The 17,434-nt window shown below is 41.7% G+C and overlaps 1 protein-coding gene across 1 annotated transcript; it reads left to right on the top strand.

Moving 5' to 3' along the window:
• Positions 1 to 10,533: 10,533 nt before the first annotated feature.
• On the top strand, positions 10,534 to 16,874 carry cyp27a1.1 (cytochrome P450, family 27, subfamily A, polypeptide 1.1). The gene is made up of 9 exons (XM_020633219.3): positions 10,534 to 11,038; positions 11,507 to 11,688; positions 12,578 to 12,777; positions 13,021 to 13,218; positions 14,128 to 14,291; positions 14,408 to 14,574; positions 14,738 to 14,819; positions 15,097 to 15,297; positions 16,070 to 16,874. Exons 1-9 carry the CDS (start codon positions 10,805 to 10,807, stop codon positions 16,199 to 16,201), a joined length of 1,560 nt encoding a protein of 519 aa, XP_020488875.1. The 5' UTR covers positions 10,534 to 10,804; the 3' UTR covers positions 16,202 to 16,874.
• The last annotated feature ends 560 nt before the right edge of the window (positions 16,875 to 17,434 follow it).

Genomic DNA, 17,434 nt, shown 5'->3' with positions numbered 1-17,434 from the left:
TGTCAGTTTGTTGTGAAATTCACTGTTTGAATTTAATTCAATGTTAAGAAATGAAGTGGTTACTAATAAACATACTTGTCACACAATAGTATTTATTGACTTATCTGAGTGTATATACCTTCAATATTTGAGGTGAGGAGCTTACATTAACTTCCTTACATAATCCCAGTTTACCCTTACAAATATTTAATGTGTCCTATTTACATGGTCTTAATTTTGTAATAGGATAGCCAGAATGTTTTTCCTGTTGGCAGCTTGTCTCCTTGCCACATTGTGTGCATGAACCAATGACAAATATGACATATTCTGATATTTATCTGTCTTGCCACCTCAGATGTTCCTGATTTTTCGACTGTACGATGCATGTGCCACATAAGAGTTGGACTTAGAAACTTTTTTTACAAAGTGGCACCTCAGATGTTCCTGATTTTTCGACTGTATGATGCATGTGCCACATGTAGACCAGCTGCTGCAGTTACAGGGTCCTTGGCTTGCTCTCGTATTACATATTATTCATAGCCGGGTAAAAGTTAAACCTGAATGCATGAAAAGTATACTATAGCATTAATAGCATGCTAATCATATTTCAACCACGGGTGTTATGTATAAATGACAGAAGATATGACAGATTGTTGACTGTTTTCTTTTAATTATGTTAATTATTTTTTTACATGGTCGATAATCAAAGTCAGAGTAAAACACACAAACAAACTACCAATTAACAAGTTGATGAAAAGGCACCCAGTTTGATTAAAGCAGAAATACAAGAAACGTAGCCTTCGCCAGATGAATGAGATCCGTCTCCGTTACATTTACTGTGCCCGGATGACAGTCAAATACTGCTGAATTAACTTAGACCCGACGTCACAGGTAAATGTTTTTGTCCCATGTAAAATAAGGACAATCAAAATGAAGCACTTGTCAGCTTATTTCACTACACCGTAGCGGCGTTTACCTCCAGATGGGCCGTTGTTTACTTCTGCATTCCATGACTGGAAACCAGTTTAACCGGGGCCAAGCATACTGCAAAATAACCAACGACTGGCAGTCATACTACATACTACTGTTGAACGCAGTATGCAGTATGCAGTATGCAGTATATACTGTATACTGATTTAGATAGTAGTCTGTAGTACGCGGTTTCGAAAATGGCCAGTGTCTTCTAGTGATCAACATATCCCATATGTATGTGTTGATCCCATATCAACACATATTGTGCTCTAAACGTGGCTATGGCATTCGTTCAAAGTTTGACGTGCATTTTGGCAACTTGCCAAAAAAGTAAATGGTTATATCTCTGCCATGCAGTGTTCAATCATATTAAAATTTCTCATACATGATACGGGGCCTGCCCTGAACACATCCATAATTTAAATTTTTTGCTTAGTCACAGCGCCACCTGTTGACAACAGGAAGTTACTGCTCCCCAGTCAGCATTAGCCATTGCTACAAGGTAGCTCATTTCCCGCTCAAAATTGGTGGGGACCATTCAAACACCTTGGCCATACAACACTTTCAAGCTCAAACACTTACGTCCAATGCTCTTGCCATACAGATGCATCATTCGCCATCAAACAGGAAGTGGTTGTAACTCTCATATACTTTGTCTGATCTGCCTCAAATTACACAGATATAATCAGGGTTGGCCTCTGAACACACTGACATAACAATAGTCAACTTCAACCATAGCGCCCCCTCCTGTAAGGAGTAAGTACTACATCCTATATACTTTGTCTGATCTACTACAAATTACACATGTATGATCAGGGCTGGCCTCTGAACACATAGACATAACAATAGTCAACTTTAACCATAGCGCCTCCTACTGCAAGGAATAAGTACTACACAATGCTCAATTTGCTCCACATTTCATAGCTATCATGACAGTGCCAGCCTGATGCAGCTCATTTCCCGCTCAAAATTGGTGTGGACCATGCAAACAACCTGGCCATACAACATTTTCAAGCTCAAACACCTACATCTTACGCTCTCACCATATGGATGCATCATTAATAAATAAAACTAATTTTGTTTTGAGGTACCCGGTCAGAGTTTTCAAGGAACCATTTGATGTCTGTTGGAGGTACTTCTTTTGTTTTCTTTTTAAGCTTCCCTTCAACAGCGGGTTTAGGGTACCCTCTTAAGATTCAGGATCAGTTTGGGGAACCATCTAGTGTTTTTTTCAGGTACCCCTTTTTGCATCTGTTTGATTGTTTTTAAGAAGTGATTCCTCCTGTGTTTCAACTCCTCTTTGGTTTAGTTTGAAGGTACCTTCCGTGTCTTTTTTAGGAACCTTAATCCTTCTGTTTTAAAGTATCTTTAAGCAGCTGGTCTTAAGTCCTGGTTGAGGTTCCCTATCTGTTTTAAGGAACCATTGAGTCCGTTCGTGTTACCCTTTTGTGTCTGTTAAAAGATACAAAACTTTTGACTTGATTTGACTGTATCAAGGAGCCTGAAACCATCAGCATGTTGAGTTTATTCAAACAGAACAAAGTCCTTAAAAAAGAACAAGTTGTTTTATGATTCACTACGGATCGATTAATTATTGATACGGTCACAAAAAGACACGATGTTCCTTGAAGAGTCACGTTCAGATTAGTGGGTCGACACACACAAACACACACGATCAGGTTTATAAAGACATAATCTGGATCGTCTCCAGGACTCCTGGACCCCATGAACAAATCTCACATTAGGCCCCTCCCGCACAGCAGCTTTTCTTCTTTTTTCCCCGCGCGAACTTGACGTCAGTAGTGAGTTTACCTGTGTTCCACTGCTGATACGATGGCTGTTCCAGTGTACCATAAGTGAACACCTCTTTTGGTCTGTGTCCCCGCTGGGATCTCCTCACCGTCTCTGGCTCTGCTTGGTGTCCCTCGTCGTCCACCATCACATCATGTTGTATTGTGTCCTGTTGTAGTGTGTCCTGTTGTAGTGTTTCCTGCTGTAGTGTTTTCTGCTGGTCTTCCTCCCAGGTAACATCCTCAAGAGCTCCGTCCTGTGCTTGTGTAGGAGTCTCCCTGATGTCCTGGGTGTCTGTTTCCTCTCTGACATCAGGGCGAAACTTAAATGCTATGGCACTTGTGGTAAGTGTACTCCTCGTCAGAGCTGTCTGTGTTGTCATGTTGAGCGTTGTTAGCAGTCTGTTTCTGTTTATTAAATGTTTTCTTTCCTTTCTGACTTTGTGCAGGAATTGTTTCTTCCAGGGGAAGGTCATTAACTGGCAGGAGCAGGTTCCTGTGGAACACACGGAGTCGTTTTGGTCCCTTCTCAGGTTGCACTTTGTAGACTGGTCCATTGTCAACTCTTTCTACAACACGGTGTACAACTTGCTCCCAGTAGGCTCTCAACTTGCCAGGTCCTCCTCTCTCTGACAGATTCTTTACAAGCACTCTGTCACCTGGCTGAAGAACAACACCTCTGACTGCTTTGTCATACTGTCTCTTGCCTTTCGCTGAAGATTGTTCACTGTTCTTTGCTGCGATTTCATATGCAGAACGCATCCTCTTTTCCCATTTTTGTGCATATGTGTTTCGATCAGGTGTCTGTTTCTTTTCTTGGTGGGAACAGTAAGTCAACAAGTAAGCGTGGAGGTCTGCCATATAAGAAAAAGAAAGGGGAAAAGCCGGTGGCGTCATGCCTCGTGCAGTTGTAGGCATGCACAATATGTGGAAGGTGGTCCTTCCACTGACTCTTTTTTCCCTCTTCCAGGGTGCGCATCATCTGCAGTAGTGTACGATTCAGTCTCTCAACTGGGTTTCCCTGTGGGTGGTACGGTGTGGTTCTGGAATGATCGATACCAGCCAGCTGCTGCAACCTGCTAAACAAACTGTTCTCAAATTCTCTCCCCTGATCGTGGTGGAGCTTTTCAGGAAATCCAAAACGAGGGATGAAATCCTGGAATATCTTCTCAGCTGCTGTTTTCCCAGACTTGTTTTTTGTTGGGTACGCTTGAGCAAAGCGTGTGAAATGATCGACAAGAACAAGAATGTACTCATAACCTTGACTTTGCTCCAGGTGGAGGTAATCAATGCATACAAGCTCAAATGGACTGCTTGTAGAAATGTGTCCCATTGGTGCCCTCTGTGGAAGGTTAGGACGTTTCTGTTTGATGCAGTCACATCTTTTGTTTACATAGTCCTCTATCTCATGCTGCATGTTTGGCCAATAAAACCTCTCGCGGGCGAGATGAGTTACTTTCTCTGCACCCACATGTCCCATTTCATTATGCAGAGCCTTTAATGCCATGGGTTTCAACTTTTAAGGGAGGACAAGCTGCCTGTTTTGTTCTGTTTTACGATACAGAATTCCATCTTCCACATGAAACTTATTCCACTCGTACAGGAGTCTTTTTGTGTCTTTACTCATGTTTCTTTTGTCTTTTTCGTTTGGAGTCCACTTTTGCATTTTTAAAGACACAATTGCCTTGATGGCTGGGTCTGCTTGCTGTGCTGCACAGATGTTTTGTGGTGTGATGCTGGAAACAGTCTCTGGTGGCACACCATCTGTATCATCATCAGCAAGATGCAATGCTGCAACCCAAGGCACATCACTTTCTTGAACTGCTTTGCTGCCTTGCCATACAGCAGACACAACCTCAGGTGTCAATGTCTCTGTGTGTTCTCTCATGTCATCCTGCAGTTTCATAGGGTACCTTGAGAGAGTGTCAGCGTCTGCGTTCATCTTCCTTGGTCTGTACTTTATGTTGAAGTGAAAGTCAGTCAGCTCACCTACCCATCTGTGTCCAACAGCATTCAGTCTGGCAGTGCTGAGGACACAAGTCAAAGGGTTGTTATCTGTATAAACTGTAAATGTTGGTGCATGATACAAATAGTCACGAAACTTGTCACATATGGCCCACTTGAGAGCCAAAAACTCAAGTTTACTGGAGTGGAGGTGATAATTTCTCTCAGCAGGTGTTAAAGTCCTTGAACCGTAACCGATGACCCATGGCTTGTTGTTCTGACGCTGGTATAGAACTGCTCCTAAACCATCATTGGATGCATCAGTGTGCAGAATGAACGGAAGGTCAAAGTCTGGATAAGCAAGGATTGGTGGATTAGTCAGCACCTCCAACAGTTTGGCTACGACATCACTGTGTTCTGTTGTCCATGTGACGGGTGTTTTTGATGGAAGCTGTCCTTTGTCTTTCTCCCTAGCTTTACCTTTAGTCTTGCTTTTCTGTTTTTGAGTGTTGCTCTCATCAGTTTGAGTGGGTTTCTGCAGAAGTTCAAACAGTGGCTTGGCAAGTCGAGAAAAATCTTGGATGAAGGAGCGGTAGTATCCCAGAAACCCCAGCAGGGACTTCACATCTCCAACTGTGCGAGGCTCTTTCTCTTTGAGTGCCATAACTGCAGCCAAGTCCTGTGGGTCAATTCTGACTCCTTCTCCAGACACCAGACGGCCAAGGTAACGAACGTCTCTTTTAAACAACTCACACTTGGTTGGCCTCAGTTTGATGCCGTGTTTTCTAATGTGGCTGAGAACGTGTTTGAGGTGGTTTATGTGATCTTCAAAGCTGGTTGAGTAACACAATACATCGTCAAGATATGGAGCACAGCATTTGTCTCTAATACCTTCCAGCACGCCCTCAATACATCTCTGGAAAGCTGCAGGTGCATTTGTCAAGCCGAATGGAATTCGTATCCATTCGTACAACCCCCACGGTGTGCTGAAGGCTGTGAGGTGTCTTGACTCCTCACTCACAAAACCTTGGTGGTATGCACTGCCTTGATCGAGTATGGAGAACCATGTGTTGCCCCCCAGACTGTCAGGCAGGTCTTAGATTCATGGCAAAGGATGATGATCTGGAACAGTCTTTTGGTTCAGCCCTCTGAGGTCTACACACAGCCTGAGACTCTGATCCTTTTTGCGGACACAGACTACTGGGGAGGAGTAGGAAGACACAGATTTATGGATCCACCCTCTGTCTAGGAGGTTCTGCACATAGTCTTTCACCTCTTTGTACAGTGGCTTGGGTATGGAGTTATAACACTTTTGAACAGGGTTGTTGTCTGCCACCTTAATCTTTAGCTGTAGATTAGGTATACAACCTATGTCTCCTTCCCCTCTGGCAAAGACGTCAGACTCCTCGTAAAGCATCTGGCGCACAATGTCCTGCTGCTGTTGATTGATGCTCTAGATTGACTGGAGAATGCCACTTTTCCTGTGTGTGTGATTTGGCTGAGCTGTTTGTTCCCTCACTGATGTTGTTTGAGTTAACCTGTGCAGTACATAGGTGTGTGTCACATTTTGACTCTGCTGGCTGCTCTGAAGGTTGAATGAAACATACTGGCTTGCTGTCTATGATTTCTTCTATACAGCCTAAAACTGTTCTTGGTGGTAGGAAGATGTCATGTTTGGTCGGGTTTGAGACTGGTATTTTAACATTTTTTGAGCCACCAGGGGGCACATCAACTAAGGCAGGAAAAAGTTCTAGCCCCTCAGGCAGAACACTGTCTAATGTTGGTTCAAATAACATCGTCCCTCCCTGTGGTAATGACCTAACGCGACAATTCACTTCACATATTTGGCTGCTTGAAATTTTGAGTCCTCTCTTACCTAGTTTAACTGAGTCATGTCTAGGTTTCTCTTGGACTGGAGCTTCACTGATTAGAGAAACGATAGTCTTAGCTGTCTCTCTGTGTAGCTTTAATGCCTCTGCAAGTAAGTCACTTAGACTGAAACTTCCTGGCTTCTCAAGGCTCTCTAGGATGATTTCCTCGATCACATTAAAACCTAGCAATGGACAGCTCACACAGCTTTGACTCACTAACATGGGTACGTTAATGCTAACCTTACCATGTTTGATACTTTTGATTTCGACTAGTAGTTCAGCCCATCCCTCATAAGGGACATCAGTCCCATTAACTGCTGTGATTCTGAGTGGATCATCTGGCAGTAGCTCTTGTAGTGACTGGATTTTAACATCTGGTAAGTTTTTTCTAGCCAAGATTTTCCGAGTATAGAAACCTGAGCTCCACTATCGAGTAACATGTTTGTCTGCACATCATTGAGATAACAGGTAAGTATACATCTTTTGCCTATCAGCTTTGCTACACGATTACCTTGTCTTACTCTGTTTTTAACTGGTATCTGGACATTAACTTGAGATGTGGATTGATGGCTGGATACTGTGACAGGGGACGCTGGTCGTTGTTCGGTCACTGGTGGTCCTTCCCCAGTGACCTCATCATGTTTCCTGCCGTCTTAGGCTTTGACAGGCAACCAACAGCTCTGTGTCCTTCCTTACCACACTTAAAACAGTGGTAGCAGTTTGCATTTCCTTGAGCTATGCACGGCTTGCATCTCCCCCTTGTGGTTGACTTGGATGACTCCACAGTTGTCGCTGAGTTGATCTGGGACATTGCTGGTGTACTGGTCGCTGGGGTGAAAGCTCTCTCTATAGTTTTTGCTAAAGCAGAGACATGTGCTGTTAGTTCATGGATAGCTGTGCGGTTTGCCTGGACTTCAGTTTGTGTTTGAAGAACACTGGCTTGAGCTTCAGCTTGAGGTTGTACTGCATGTTGCTTCTCTTGTTTCTGTGTGGCATTGACTGAGACGGGTTTAGTTTTGTGTGTCTGACCTAAGCGTGTCTGTCTCTCAACCTCTTCACTAACTGCCCTTGTCATTATCTCCAAGATAAAATCATCAGTGACACTTGTGTTAGTAATGAGAGGTTTGAGGTCTCGCCTAACATATGCATATTTCTCACCTATTCCTTGATACAGTGAGTGAAGAAACACTCCATGGACAAGTTTACTGTCGTACTTAAACTCTGAGCTACCTTGCTGGGAAGTTAATAGTACTCTCTGTTTCAAGCCCATTAACCTATACATAAACTGCTGTGGACTTTCTCTGTCCTGCTGTTTTGCATTGCTAAGCTCCTGAAATAACTTTGCACTACTCTTGTCTCTTAAGTGTGCTCTAAGGAACTGCTTAAGCTCAGCTACAGTTAAGCTGTCTTTAGTCATCAACATATCTTTAAAGTTACCAGGCTTTATGATCTTAAAGACAGTGCGAATGACTTCTGTCTCTGTGAAATTCTCAGCTAGCCCTTCATCAATCTGCCTACACAGTAAGCTATAGCTTACATCTGAGTCTGAGTCGGAAATCTGTCCACTGTGTATTCTGAACTCTCTACGAGTCAGTAAAGAAGTGATGTCTGACACTTTTATCACATCAGTTACTTTACCGGCTACACCTGGTGATTTGTCTGCAGTCACACTAACTACTGAAGGTGTCCCTACTTGTCCAGTCTCTGCCGCTAACTCAAGATGCTCCTCTGGAGGCAGTTGCAGTTCAGTGATGAGATCATTGAAGATTAACAGGCGGCTCATGCCATCGTCCTCTTGACTTGCCAACTCGTCACTTTTCAAAAAGTCCACGATGAAGTCATAGAGTTCAACCTCTGTTGCATCTTCCCCTGGAAAATCTTCCTTTACCTCATCCTTGATCGAAGTTGCCAACTTGTAGAGCACATTGCTTTTAGCAGAGTTGATCAGGAACTCATTTAGCAGAGTTGATCGGGAGCTAATCCAGGACGAGCCCCCAAAATTGTTGCTCCCCCGACCTGGCCTAGGGGTGCCAGGGAGGAGTGTATCTTTACCCTGCAGTGGTCTGTCTGTATGTAAATACAAAGAAGCAACAAAGTATAGCTGTGTTCAGCTCGGCTGCAGGATTTATTCTCTGTTTCCTTTACATATTAAACATACATCTTCTCTTCTTGAGTCAAACCAGAAACATACACACATAAATTAGACCATGAAATGTTCACATTAACTCTCCGTATGATTTCTAAATCATTATCAAAACAAAACAAACCCCTTTAATGTACCTCAGCATTTCCACGTGCTCCCTAAAGTTGCATTAGCAACAGGTGCGCTAGCCTAGCATGCTAGTGTACATCTTCACATTTCTACTTTTCACATATACATAACTGTAAAAATACTCGGTTTCAAACCTTATACTTCACTGACAAAATTCCTAACACTATTAACCATTATACTGGTGTTTATGCATGTGGTTTTTAAGACATTAAACCCACCTGTATGTAAATACAAAGAAGCAACAAAGTTTAGCTGTGTTCAGCTCGGTTCAGCTCAGCTGCAGGATTTATTCTGCAGATTTTGCCTCTTTGGGGTATAATGCTCCTCACAAGCGACCTGGTTTGGTATTGTAATAACATTGTACTTCGCTCAGTGCACTGGAATCTGGCTTTAAATAGCTATTTGAGATACATAAACATAAAAAAATATATTGGGGTCTCTTTTTAACTCATTTAACTTGTTCATTTAGCAATGAACTGTATTTTCACTATAATTAACTTTTACAATGTCCCAATGGCTTTGAACCAATGAATCTTGTGATCCATTTTTAACCTTTTAATAACCTTTGTTTTTTTAGCTTAAAACAAAACATATTTTTCAACCCTTTACATCAACTACTGCTGAAATACACTTTTTAGAATGTATCAGGCTACAAGATCACACAGAAGATGTTAAAGATGCTTTATAAGAATGTACACTTGGGCGCCGATAGTCTGGTGGTTAGGTTGCGGGTCCCATGTACAGAGGCTATAGTCCTCATCACAGCGGCCCTGGGTTCGAATATGACCTCGGCCCATTGCTTCATGTCGTCCCCCACTCTCTCCTCACAGCATTTCCTGCCTCTCAACAGCTGTTCTATTTATAAAGGCAAAAATATCTTTAAAAAAAAAAACAATGTACATTGATAAGACTCATCTAATACAGTGGTTCCCAAAGATGGGGTCGGGACCCCCTGGGGGGTTGCAAAACACTGAGAGGGCAATCGTGAGATTCCTTCCAAAAACATATACAAATTAAAATTATATATTTATTTACTTTTTATTTTACCCATAATTCTGAAAATATATACAAAAAATGTAGTTCAAGAGATCGTTTTATTCTGTTTTTAGCATTTCTTACAATAAATTTCTAAAATAATGTTAGCAACATAGTCAGCCAGGCTGTGTGTAACAGTTAATGTTTTAACCACCTCCATGGACAGTGTTGGTCCTCAATCACTAGAGACTTATATTGGGGGTCACGGGCCGAAAAGTTTAGAAACTCTTGCTCTAATAGTAAGAGGAAGTATGTTACAATTTGAAAATGCAGCAAGCTTATTTTATTTGACTGATTTGTAGCTGATTGTCTATCTTGGGCTCATCCTCAAATGATCAGACATACGAGCAGATGTATTTATCATCGTGGAAGTACATTTTCTGTGTTCTTTATAGTCTCTTTTTACATCAGGAAATCTTAATTTTAACATGATGAAGTACATTTCTGTACATGAAATAACACCGTTGCTCAACATCCTAGTAGACAAAGTTTATCTACACAGCACCTTTCAAAGTTCTTCATGGTGTTGTAGTAAATGCATCAAATCAACAATAAAAATCCACATAAAAAAATACAAGGGGAACAGAAATAGGACACTAGTTAAAAAACACCTAGATGCTTTGCTAAACAGATGCATTGCTGATGAAAGCTGCTCTGAAGATTTCTCAGAGTCCAAAGACCTGAAGCTTATTGTGTAAGTATTTTAAAGCTTAGAAATGACCGGCTGTAAAGTTATGTATTACATACATTTTAGCCACTGCACTGAAAAGGAGATTTCTTGGTATGGTTGGAATGTTTCTTTGTGGCTTTTTCTCCTCTGGTTTTGTCCCTGAATTGTGTGTTGAGAGGGTTAACTTTCGCTGTGTGACGTGGCTCCTTCCTGCTCGGCTACTCTCCTGGGTATAACAGGATCCTTGCGCAGTTGCTGCTCAGCTCTCCTCATGGCTGCACGGCTGTCCCGGAATCTGATATGGAGGAATGGCAGCTGGTTGTTGTCAAATCCTATCTGCAGGCCCCAGGTCTGCTGCAGGGGAAGCACCTCGTCTGGACCGAGGTCCCTCTCTAACTTTCAGGACAAGCCTCGGACAGTAGAGGACCTTCCACACGTCAGTGTCATGGAGATGCTCTACAGGGTGGTGTTTCAGGGATTTTACAACCGTCTGCACGAGTTACAGGTACGCTCTGAGGTCAGACAGGAACAACAATATCAGCTGATCTAATCTGCATCTAAAAATGCTGCATGCTTTCTTTGCGATGCATTTCAGAAATCCCTGATATAACTTCGCATTGGTTGCAGAGTTGACCTTCTGAAGCTGTGATATAAGTGTTTGCAATGCATAATAGAAAACGTCAGGCTGGTTGTGTTACCTTTGTTCCCATAGTTACAACAACAACATCTTACTCCCCCAGAGGAGAGGCTTGTTTTCCCACTTTCTGCTGGGTGAACACCCCTTATACCCGCTCACTTTGAGATATCTAATCATCTGCTTTACATGAGACTTATTACTCAACAGCAAATGCGTTTTATTAAAGGGATGGACAGTGAGACTTTGCTGACTTAAACAATTTACAGCCAGCTATCGAGCAGAAGATCAAGTTGTTGTTGTATTCACTTGTAACTTAACTCTTCTTTTTCCTGTCAGATCCAAGACAAGCAGCGATACGGACACATCTTCAGAGACGGAATGAAGGCAGTGTCTGTGAACACTCCTCAGCTGCTGGAAGAAATTTTAAGGAACGACGAGAAGTTCCCTTCCCGAGGGGACATGTCTCTGTGGACCGAGTACCGCGACATGAAAGGACTCGGTTACGGACCTTTCACAACGTAAGACCTCCACAGATTGTTTAACGTTCACAACAATCCTCATCTCCCAGCTGTTTCTTCCCCATGTCTAAACATGGGATAGAAATACCACACGTTGGAGTTTGTAATACTTATATAAGGGCTTTCCTGTCTAAAGTGCTTTCATGTGAGAGGGCTGGATTGTCGGTGACCTTCTCGTAACACTTTGTCAGCGTGTTTCTAAACCTGGTTTTGCAACATTCTTTCCCCACTTCTGTCGGCCTCCTCCACAGCTTTATCTCGTTGGACTCACTGGACACTTTGCATATTTTACTTTCTGCATGTTAGATGAGATGAACCTGAGAGAGACCAGAGTGACCCAGAGTTGCACAGAGAGACAGAGTGATCAGCATCCTTTTATAAGGCATATCAACGAGCCATCGTGTCCTTTCTATAGGATTGGACACTTAATTTGCTCTCTGTATTTTGGGCTGAAGCTCTTCCTATCATGTCTTGCCCTTGAAAGGTTGAAGTCTGATGACTGTAGTATCTTATATGTCCTCACCAGGCCAAATTCAGTTTCAGTTTAGATCCTGCTGGCAACGTCTGTTTTGTTATTTAGCAGCAATAAAATCTTTTTTTTTATAGGCCAGAGCGACAACTTTCCCCCTGATGGATTTAAAGATATGCAGTTCTAAATGACTTCTGTTCTAGTTAAATGATGCTCTGGTTCGTTACTCCCAATGACCCCTTCCCATTAAGATCCCTTAGAAAGCTGCTGCTCCTCAAAACCCAAATCTCTGCAAAATGTAGCAACAGATGTCACTCTCTCGGCTTGGCTGCAAATCAAATCTACCTACAGGTACAGTAAAGATACCTGAACATGAACGAAGTCTGCTTTAACTTTCCCCACTTTTTTTGTCCCACTCAGGGAAGGAGAGAGGTGGTACAACCTGAGGGCGATGCTGAACAAGCGTATGCTGCATCCAAAGGACTCTGCACAGTACGGTGGTGTTATCAGCGAGGTTGTTACAGACTTCATCAAGAGGATGAACTACCTGCGTCAGAGCAGCCCCACAGGAGATCTGGTGCCTGATGTGGCCAATGAGCTGTATCGCTTCTCACTAGAGGGTAAATAAGAAAACAGAGAAAAGTTAAGTTGTTGCTCGATCGAGAACAGCTGAGTGCTGAGTCCAGTGCATTGTGAATGTTCACTTATTGTAAAATAAATTCAAGTTATTTGCCTTGTGTTGCTATACATTTTTGATGCTGTCTTATTGAAGTTCAACTACAACCAGGGCATTGCAGCCCTTTTTCTAAAAGATTCTTCGTCATTTATACTCCTTATCTTGAATCGTCACCTTTCCCAATCAGGTATTGCCTCCATACTGTTTGAGACGAGGCTTGGATGCCTTGAGAAGAAAGTCCCTGCAGGCACTCAAGACTTCATCAACGCCATAGCCCAGATGTTCTCGTACAGCATGGCTGTGGCTATGTCGCCCAAATGGAGCCGCACTTTCCTGCCCTTCTGGGGGCGCTACATAGCAGGCTGGGACGGCATCTTCAGCTTTGGTGAGTTGTTGTGTAAACACAGCTTAGTGGCTGGCTGCTTTGGCCTGATCTATGCTTATGTGCTACATATATTCAGAGCTTACACTGTTGCATATTTCAGTTACCTATGGTGTTGTGAGAAATTTCACCAAAACAATGGCGGCAAAAACTGAGTGGATCATGTTACAGATGGAGCCTTAAATCCTTCAGCTAAGATTTCTAAAAGTATTGGACCACAGAAAACAAGTCTCAACAATTATGCTTTTATACATTGAAACTATAAATCACCATTAGCATTTTTGTTTGTGGAAGTCAACAGGCTGTCCAGGTGAGCTTCAAACCAGCATCAAGCTCACAGTGTCTGCTGTGGTATCAGTAGGATGCTTAAGTTGATAGATTTCTTCAAAATGCATATTTTGTTAATTAACTAATCATTATGTATTTTCTGTTTTTCCATTGATCTATTATGTTTCAAGAATAAATATCATGTCTTAGCTGTTGGACAGGTTGGCCATTTTTTGGATTTCATGTTCAGAGTTTTATGAGATAAAAAGGACATCATTTAGTACAGATAATGTGACGCTACAGCAATTAGATGGTTAGATTGCCTCTACATAAGCCATTTTTTTTTAAACTTTGGTTTATATAGGTGTAAGACAAATGAATGAATAATCATGTTTATTTCTTGAGTTGTATATGTAAGCTTTTGCCTTCTCTGTTTCCCTGTATCAAATATGCTGTTTGGTGTAACTTCTCACATGAGACTGTTGTATGTTTTACACACTAAACTGAAAAAGTGTATTAACCCAATAAGTAAAACTATTAACCTCTTATTGTACCCAAAAACTCACAAGATGTATTTTATTTGTCAGAGGATAATTTCTGTTTTAAATACTTAGCTAAAATTCTCTATTTCTGCTCATATTTTAGCTAAAGAGCTGATCGACAAGAAGCTGGAGGTCATTCAGCAGCGTGTGGACAAAAAACAGGAAGTGGAGGGTGAATATTTAACATACCTCTTCTCAAACACCAAGATGAGCACTAACGACGTGTACGGCAGCATCGCAGAGCTTCTGCTTGCTGGAGTGGACACGGTAAATGCAATCTCTTCCTAATCTCTACCTTCTTATAAATGATTACCTCCAGATCAGAGCTGATACTCAAATTCAGAGCCGCTCTGTCTGTTTAATGACATTTCTTTGTCTTTAAGACCTCCAACACCCTCACATGGACGCTGCACCTGCTGTCCAAGCACCAAGATATCCAGGACAAACTTCATGAAGAAGTATGCACACTGGTACCCACAGATCAGCACCCCACTGCCGAGGAGGTCACCAAGATGCCGTATTTAAAATCTGTCATCAAAGAAGCACTGAGGTAAGGCTGCTGTTCAGCTTCCACTGTGGTGTACAATCGTGATTCTGGAGTTGTGGTCAAGATTTCAGGCTCTATTTTTTTCTGCATCACAGAGTTTGGACATTTTTTCAGATTCAACCAGCCTAAAGAAAATTACATGATATTAGTCATTTTTGTTTTACAGAATGTACCCTGTGGTACCCCTGAATGCAAGGATCATTACGGAAAATAGTGTTACTATTGGTGGATATCAATTTCCAAAAAATGTGAGTCTAATTGTAAACTCTTTTTCTGTATTTTTCTCATGCCTTTATAATGTAAGTTTATTGTATTGTTGTTGGAAAGCTCCTCAATCTGTAGTGGTACAGGCTTTTTACTAAATTATTGATGTTTATTCTGTTCATTATAGCTTGAATAACTACAACTGCTGCTAAATATACAGTTCATATATCCCCAAAGTCAGAGAAAATACATAAAAAAAGACCAAATACAGAACATCAGGGTGTCAGTTTTTTTTTATCTCTGGACTGTTGTCTTTTTCAGACCGCTTTCACGCTGTGTAACTATGCCATCAGCCATGACGCTGACACATTCCCGGAGCCGTACACATTCAAACCAGAGAGGTGGCTCCGTGACGGCCGAGAGAGGCCAAACCCTTTTGGCTCCATCCCGTTTGGCTTTGGTGTGAGAGGCTGTGTCGGCCGCCGGATTGCTGAGCTCGAGATGTACTTGGTTCTGTTTAGGGTAAGTGACAAGAGGGAAAACTCTATGCAGTACAGTAGGGAGCCCCTTGAGGGCTCACAAACCTAAACCAAAACAGTGACCCTAAATCTGCAAATTCTGCAACGACAGTAGGAAACCTCCCTAAGGGGGCACCATCTGACAGCACTCACTCTTGTTGCCCTGCTAAGCATTGCATGCTTTATAGCTGTGAAAATCAACGTTTGTAAAGACAACAAAGAAAAATGTTAAAAATACACATTATTGTAATACGCTTTAAAACCTTTAATTAGAATAATTTTTCGCAGAAGGAAAAAGAAGGTATCTATTGAGGAGGCTCTGGATCAGTGGTAGAGTCAGTCATCTCTCAACTGGCAGGTCAGGGGTTCAATCCCCAGCTCCTGCAGCCACGTTTCGATGTGTCCTTGGGCAAGACCCCAAGTTGCTCTCTCTTTGCTTATTAACATGCTAACTAGTAGCATACTGGCCCTATTCTACATGACCGTAGTTTATAGCTAATAAGCAATTAGATAAGATTTTGACCTCAATACCTCCTAATTACTGCTTAATGATGATATGATTTTAATGCTAAAAAATTTGCTCAGTTGGCCCTTTTTAGGGACAAAGTAAGCGAAAGCCTATTATGATCATAATTAACATACAAGAACTTCCTAACTCACTATACCTGTGTTATAAAGGCTGGTGAGGCTCTGTGTGTTTTTATATGGCTGCAGTAAGCCAGGTACCTCAGTAATAAACTGACTACAATAACTCTGTAAATGTCTTTTCTCTCCAGATAATCAGGACGTTTCAAATCCATCCAGACCCCACAATGGGAGAGTTAAAATGCCTCAGCCGCACCGTCCTGATCCCAGACCAACCACTGAACCTGCACTTTGTGGACAGAGGAGGCGGAAATGAAGCCTGATTTTATTGATTTCGATCTGTTGGAATGCAAATACTGCATGAGAATGTAAATCTTGTTATACACACAAAAAAATATACTATGCATTGGATATAGAGAGACAGTCAATCAGCAAAAAAACAAGTGATCCAAAACATATTTTTAATCATATATTTTTTTATACAGTATGTGAGGCCTTATACAAAGAAACTAGCTCTAAAATATATGTTTTATATTTGAGTGAGGCTGAAGAACCGTTGTGCACTTCTGTTTTGCAGTACAAAAGATTTTATAACAGGTGGGGATCGTTCACACAGACAAACCCTGACAGATGCATGAATGACGCCATGTTTTTAATGAAACAAGGAAAAAGAAAACAGAGTAACATGATGGATCTCATCGAAGTTTCATAAAATGTTTGTGGTTCAACAAAGTGGGTTAGTACCCTCCTTATCATACCTGTAAAAGAAAAGTAAATAATGTTTTATTGTCTTACTTTACTGTTTCCTCCTTTACTTTAATCACTCAATACATATAAAGTCAAAGTCTGAACTGCATGCAAGAAGCATTTTGTGTTGTCATTGTGTACATTGAAACTATATATGAAATTACTCCAGTCTCGTTACCATTCATTATAGGTTAAATCAAAACATGTCGAACAATATTACATATCTTAATAAATCACAATAAAGCCTTGTGACTTTTTATTTACTGCCTCAACTTACACTGCTTTACTTATTTATTGTTATGATCAACATTGCAATCCTTCCTTTTGCTCGGTGTAAACAAACATGAATGGAGAGTTAAATGGGAGAGGCTAGTCTTCCTTAGTAACAGATGGATTGTGGGGATTGTTGTTTATTCGAAATTGATCCTTCTTCACTCCGCTTACTTAGACAGGTCCCTCTTTTCTGCTGGGTTTTTACAAAATAATCAGTTTCACCACTCTGGAGACACTGGATAATACCCTCCTGTGAGCATAGGTCCATATTCCATGTAACTATCCACTCTGCTCACAGAAAATTTTCCTGGTAACAATAATAAAATCCCACATTAAAAATGATGAAACAGAGGTGCAGATGGCCCTGGGTTTAGGTCCAGCCCCATGTACGGAGCCTATAGTCCTGTAAGTGGAGGCCCGGGTTCAAGTCTGACCTGTAGCTCCTTTCTCTCTCTCTCTCTCTCTCTCTCTCTCTCTCTCTCTCTCTCTCTCTCTCTCTCTCTCTCTAACCAGCTGGTGGTTAATAAAAGGACTCT

The sequence above is a fragment of the Labrus bergylta genome, chromosome 13, assembly GCF_963930695.1.
Source record: "Labrus bergylta chromosome 13, fLabBer1.1, whole genome shotgun sequence".
Classification (NCBI taxonomy): Eukaryota; Metazoa; Chordata; class Actinopteri; order Labriformes; family Labridae; genus Labrus; species Labrus bergylta.
Note: the sequence above shows the minus strand (reverse complement) of the source record. Positions and strands in the feature narration are given on the sequence as shown.

Coding starts and splice junctions, on each gene's coding strand:
- cyp27a1.1 (XM_020633219.3), top strand. CDS start 10,805: ATGGCTGCACGGCTGTCCCGGAATCTGATATGGAGGAATGGCAGCTGG. Junction 11,689..12,577: donor GGTTACGGACCTTTCACAAC/GTAAGACCTCCA, acceptor TGTCCCACTCAG/GGAAGGAGAGAGGTGGTACA. Junction 14,292..14,407: donor TGCTTGCTGGAGTGGACACG/GTAAATGCAATC, acceptor TTTGTCTTTAAG/ACCTCCAACACCCTCACATG.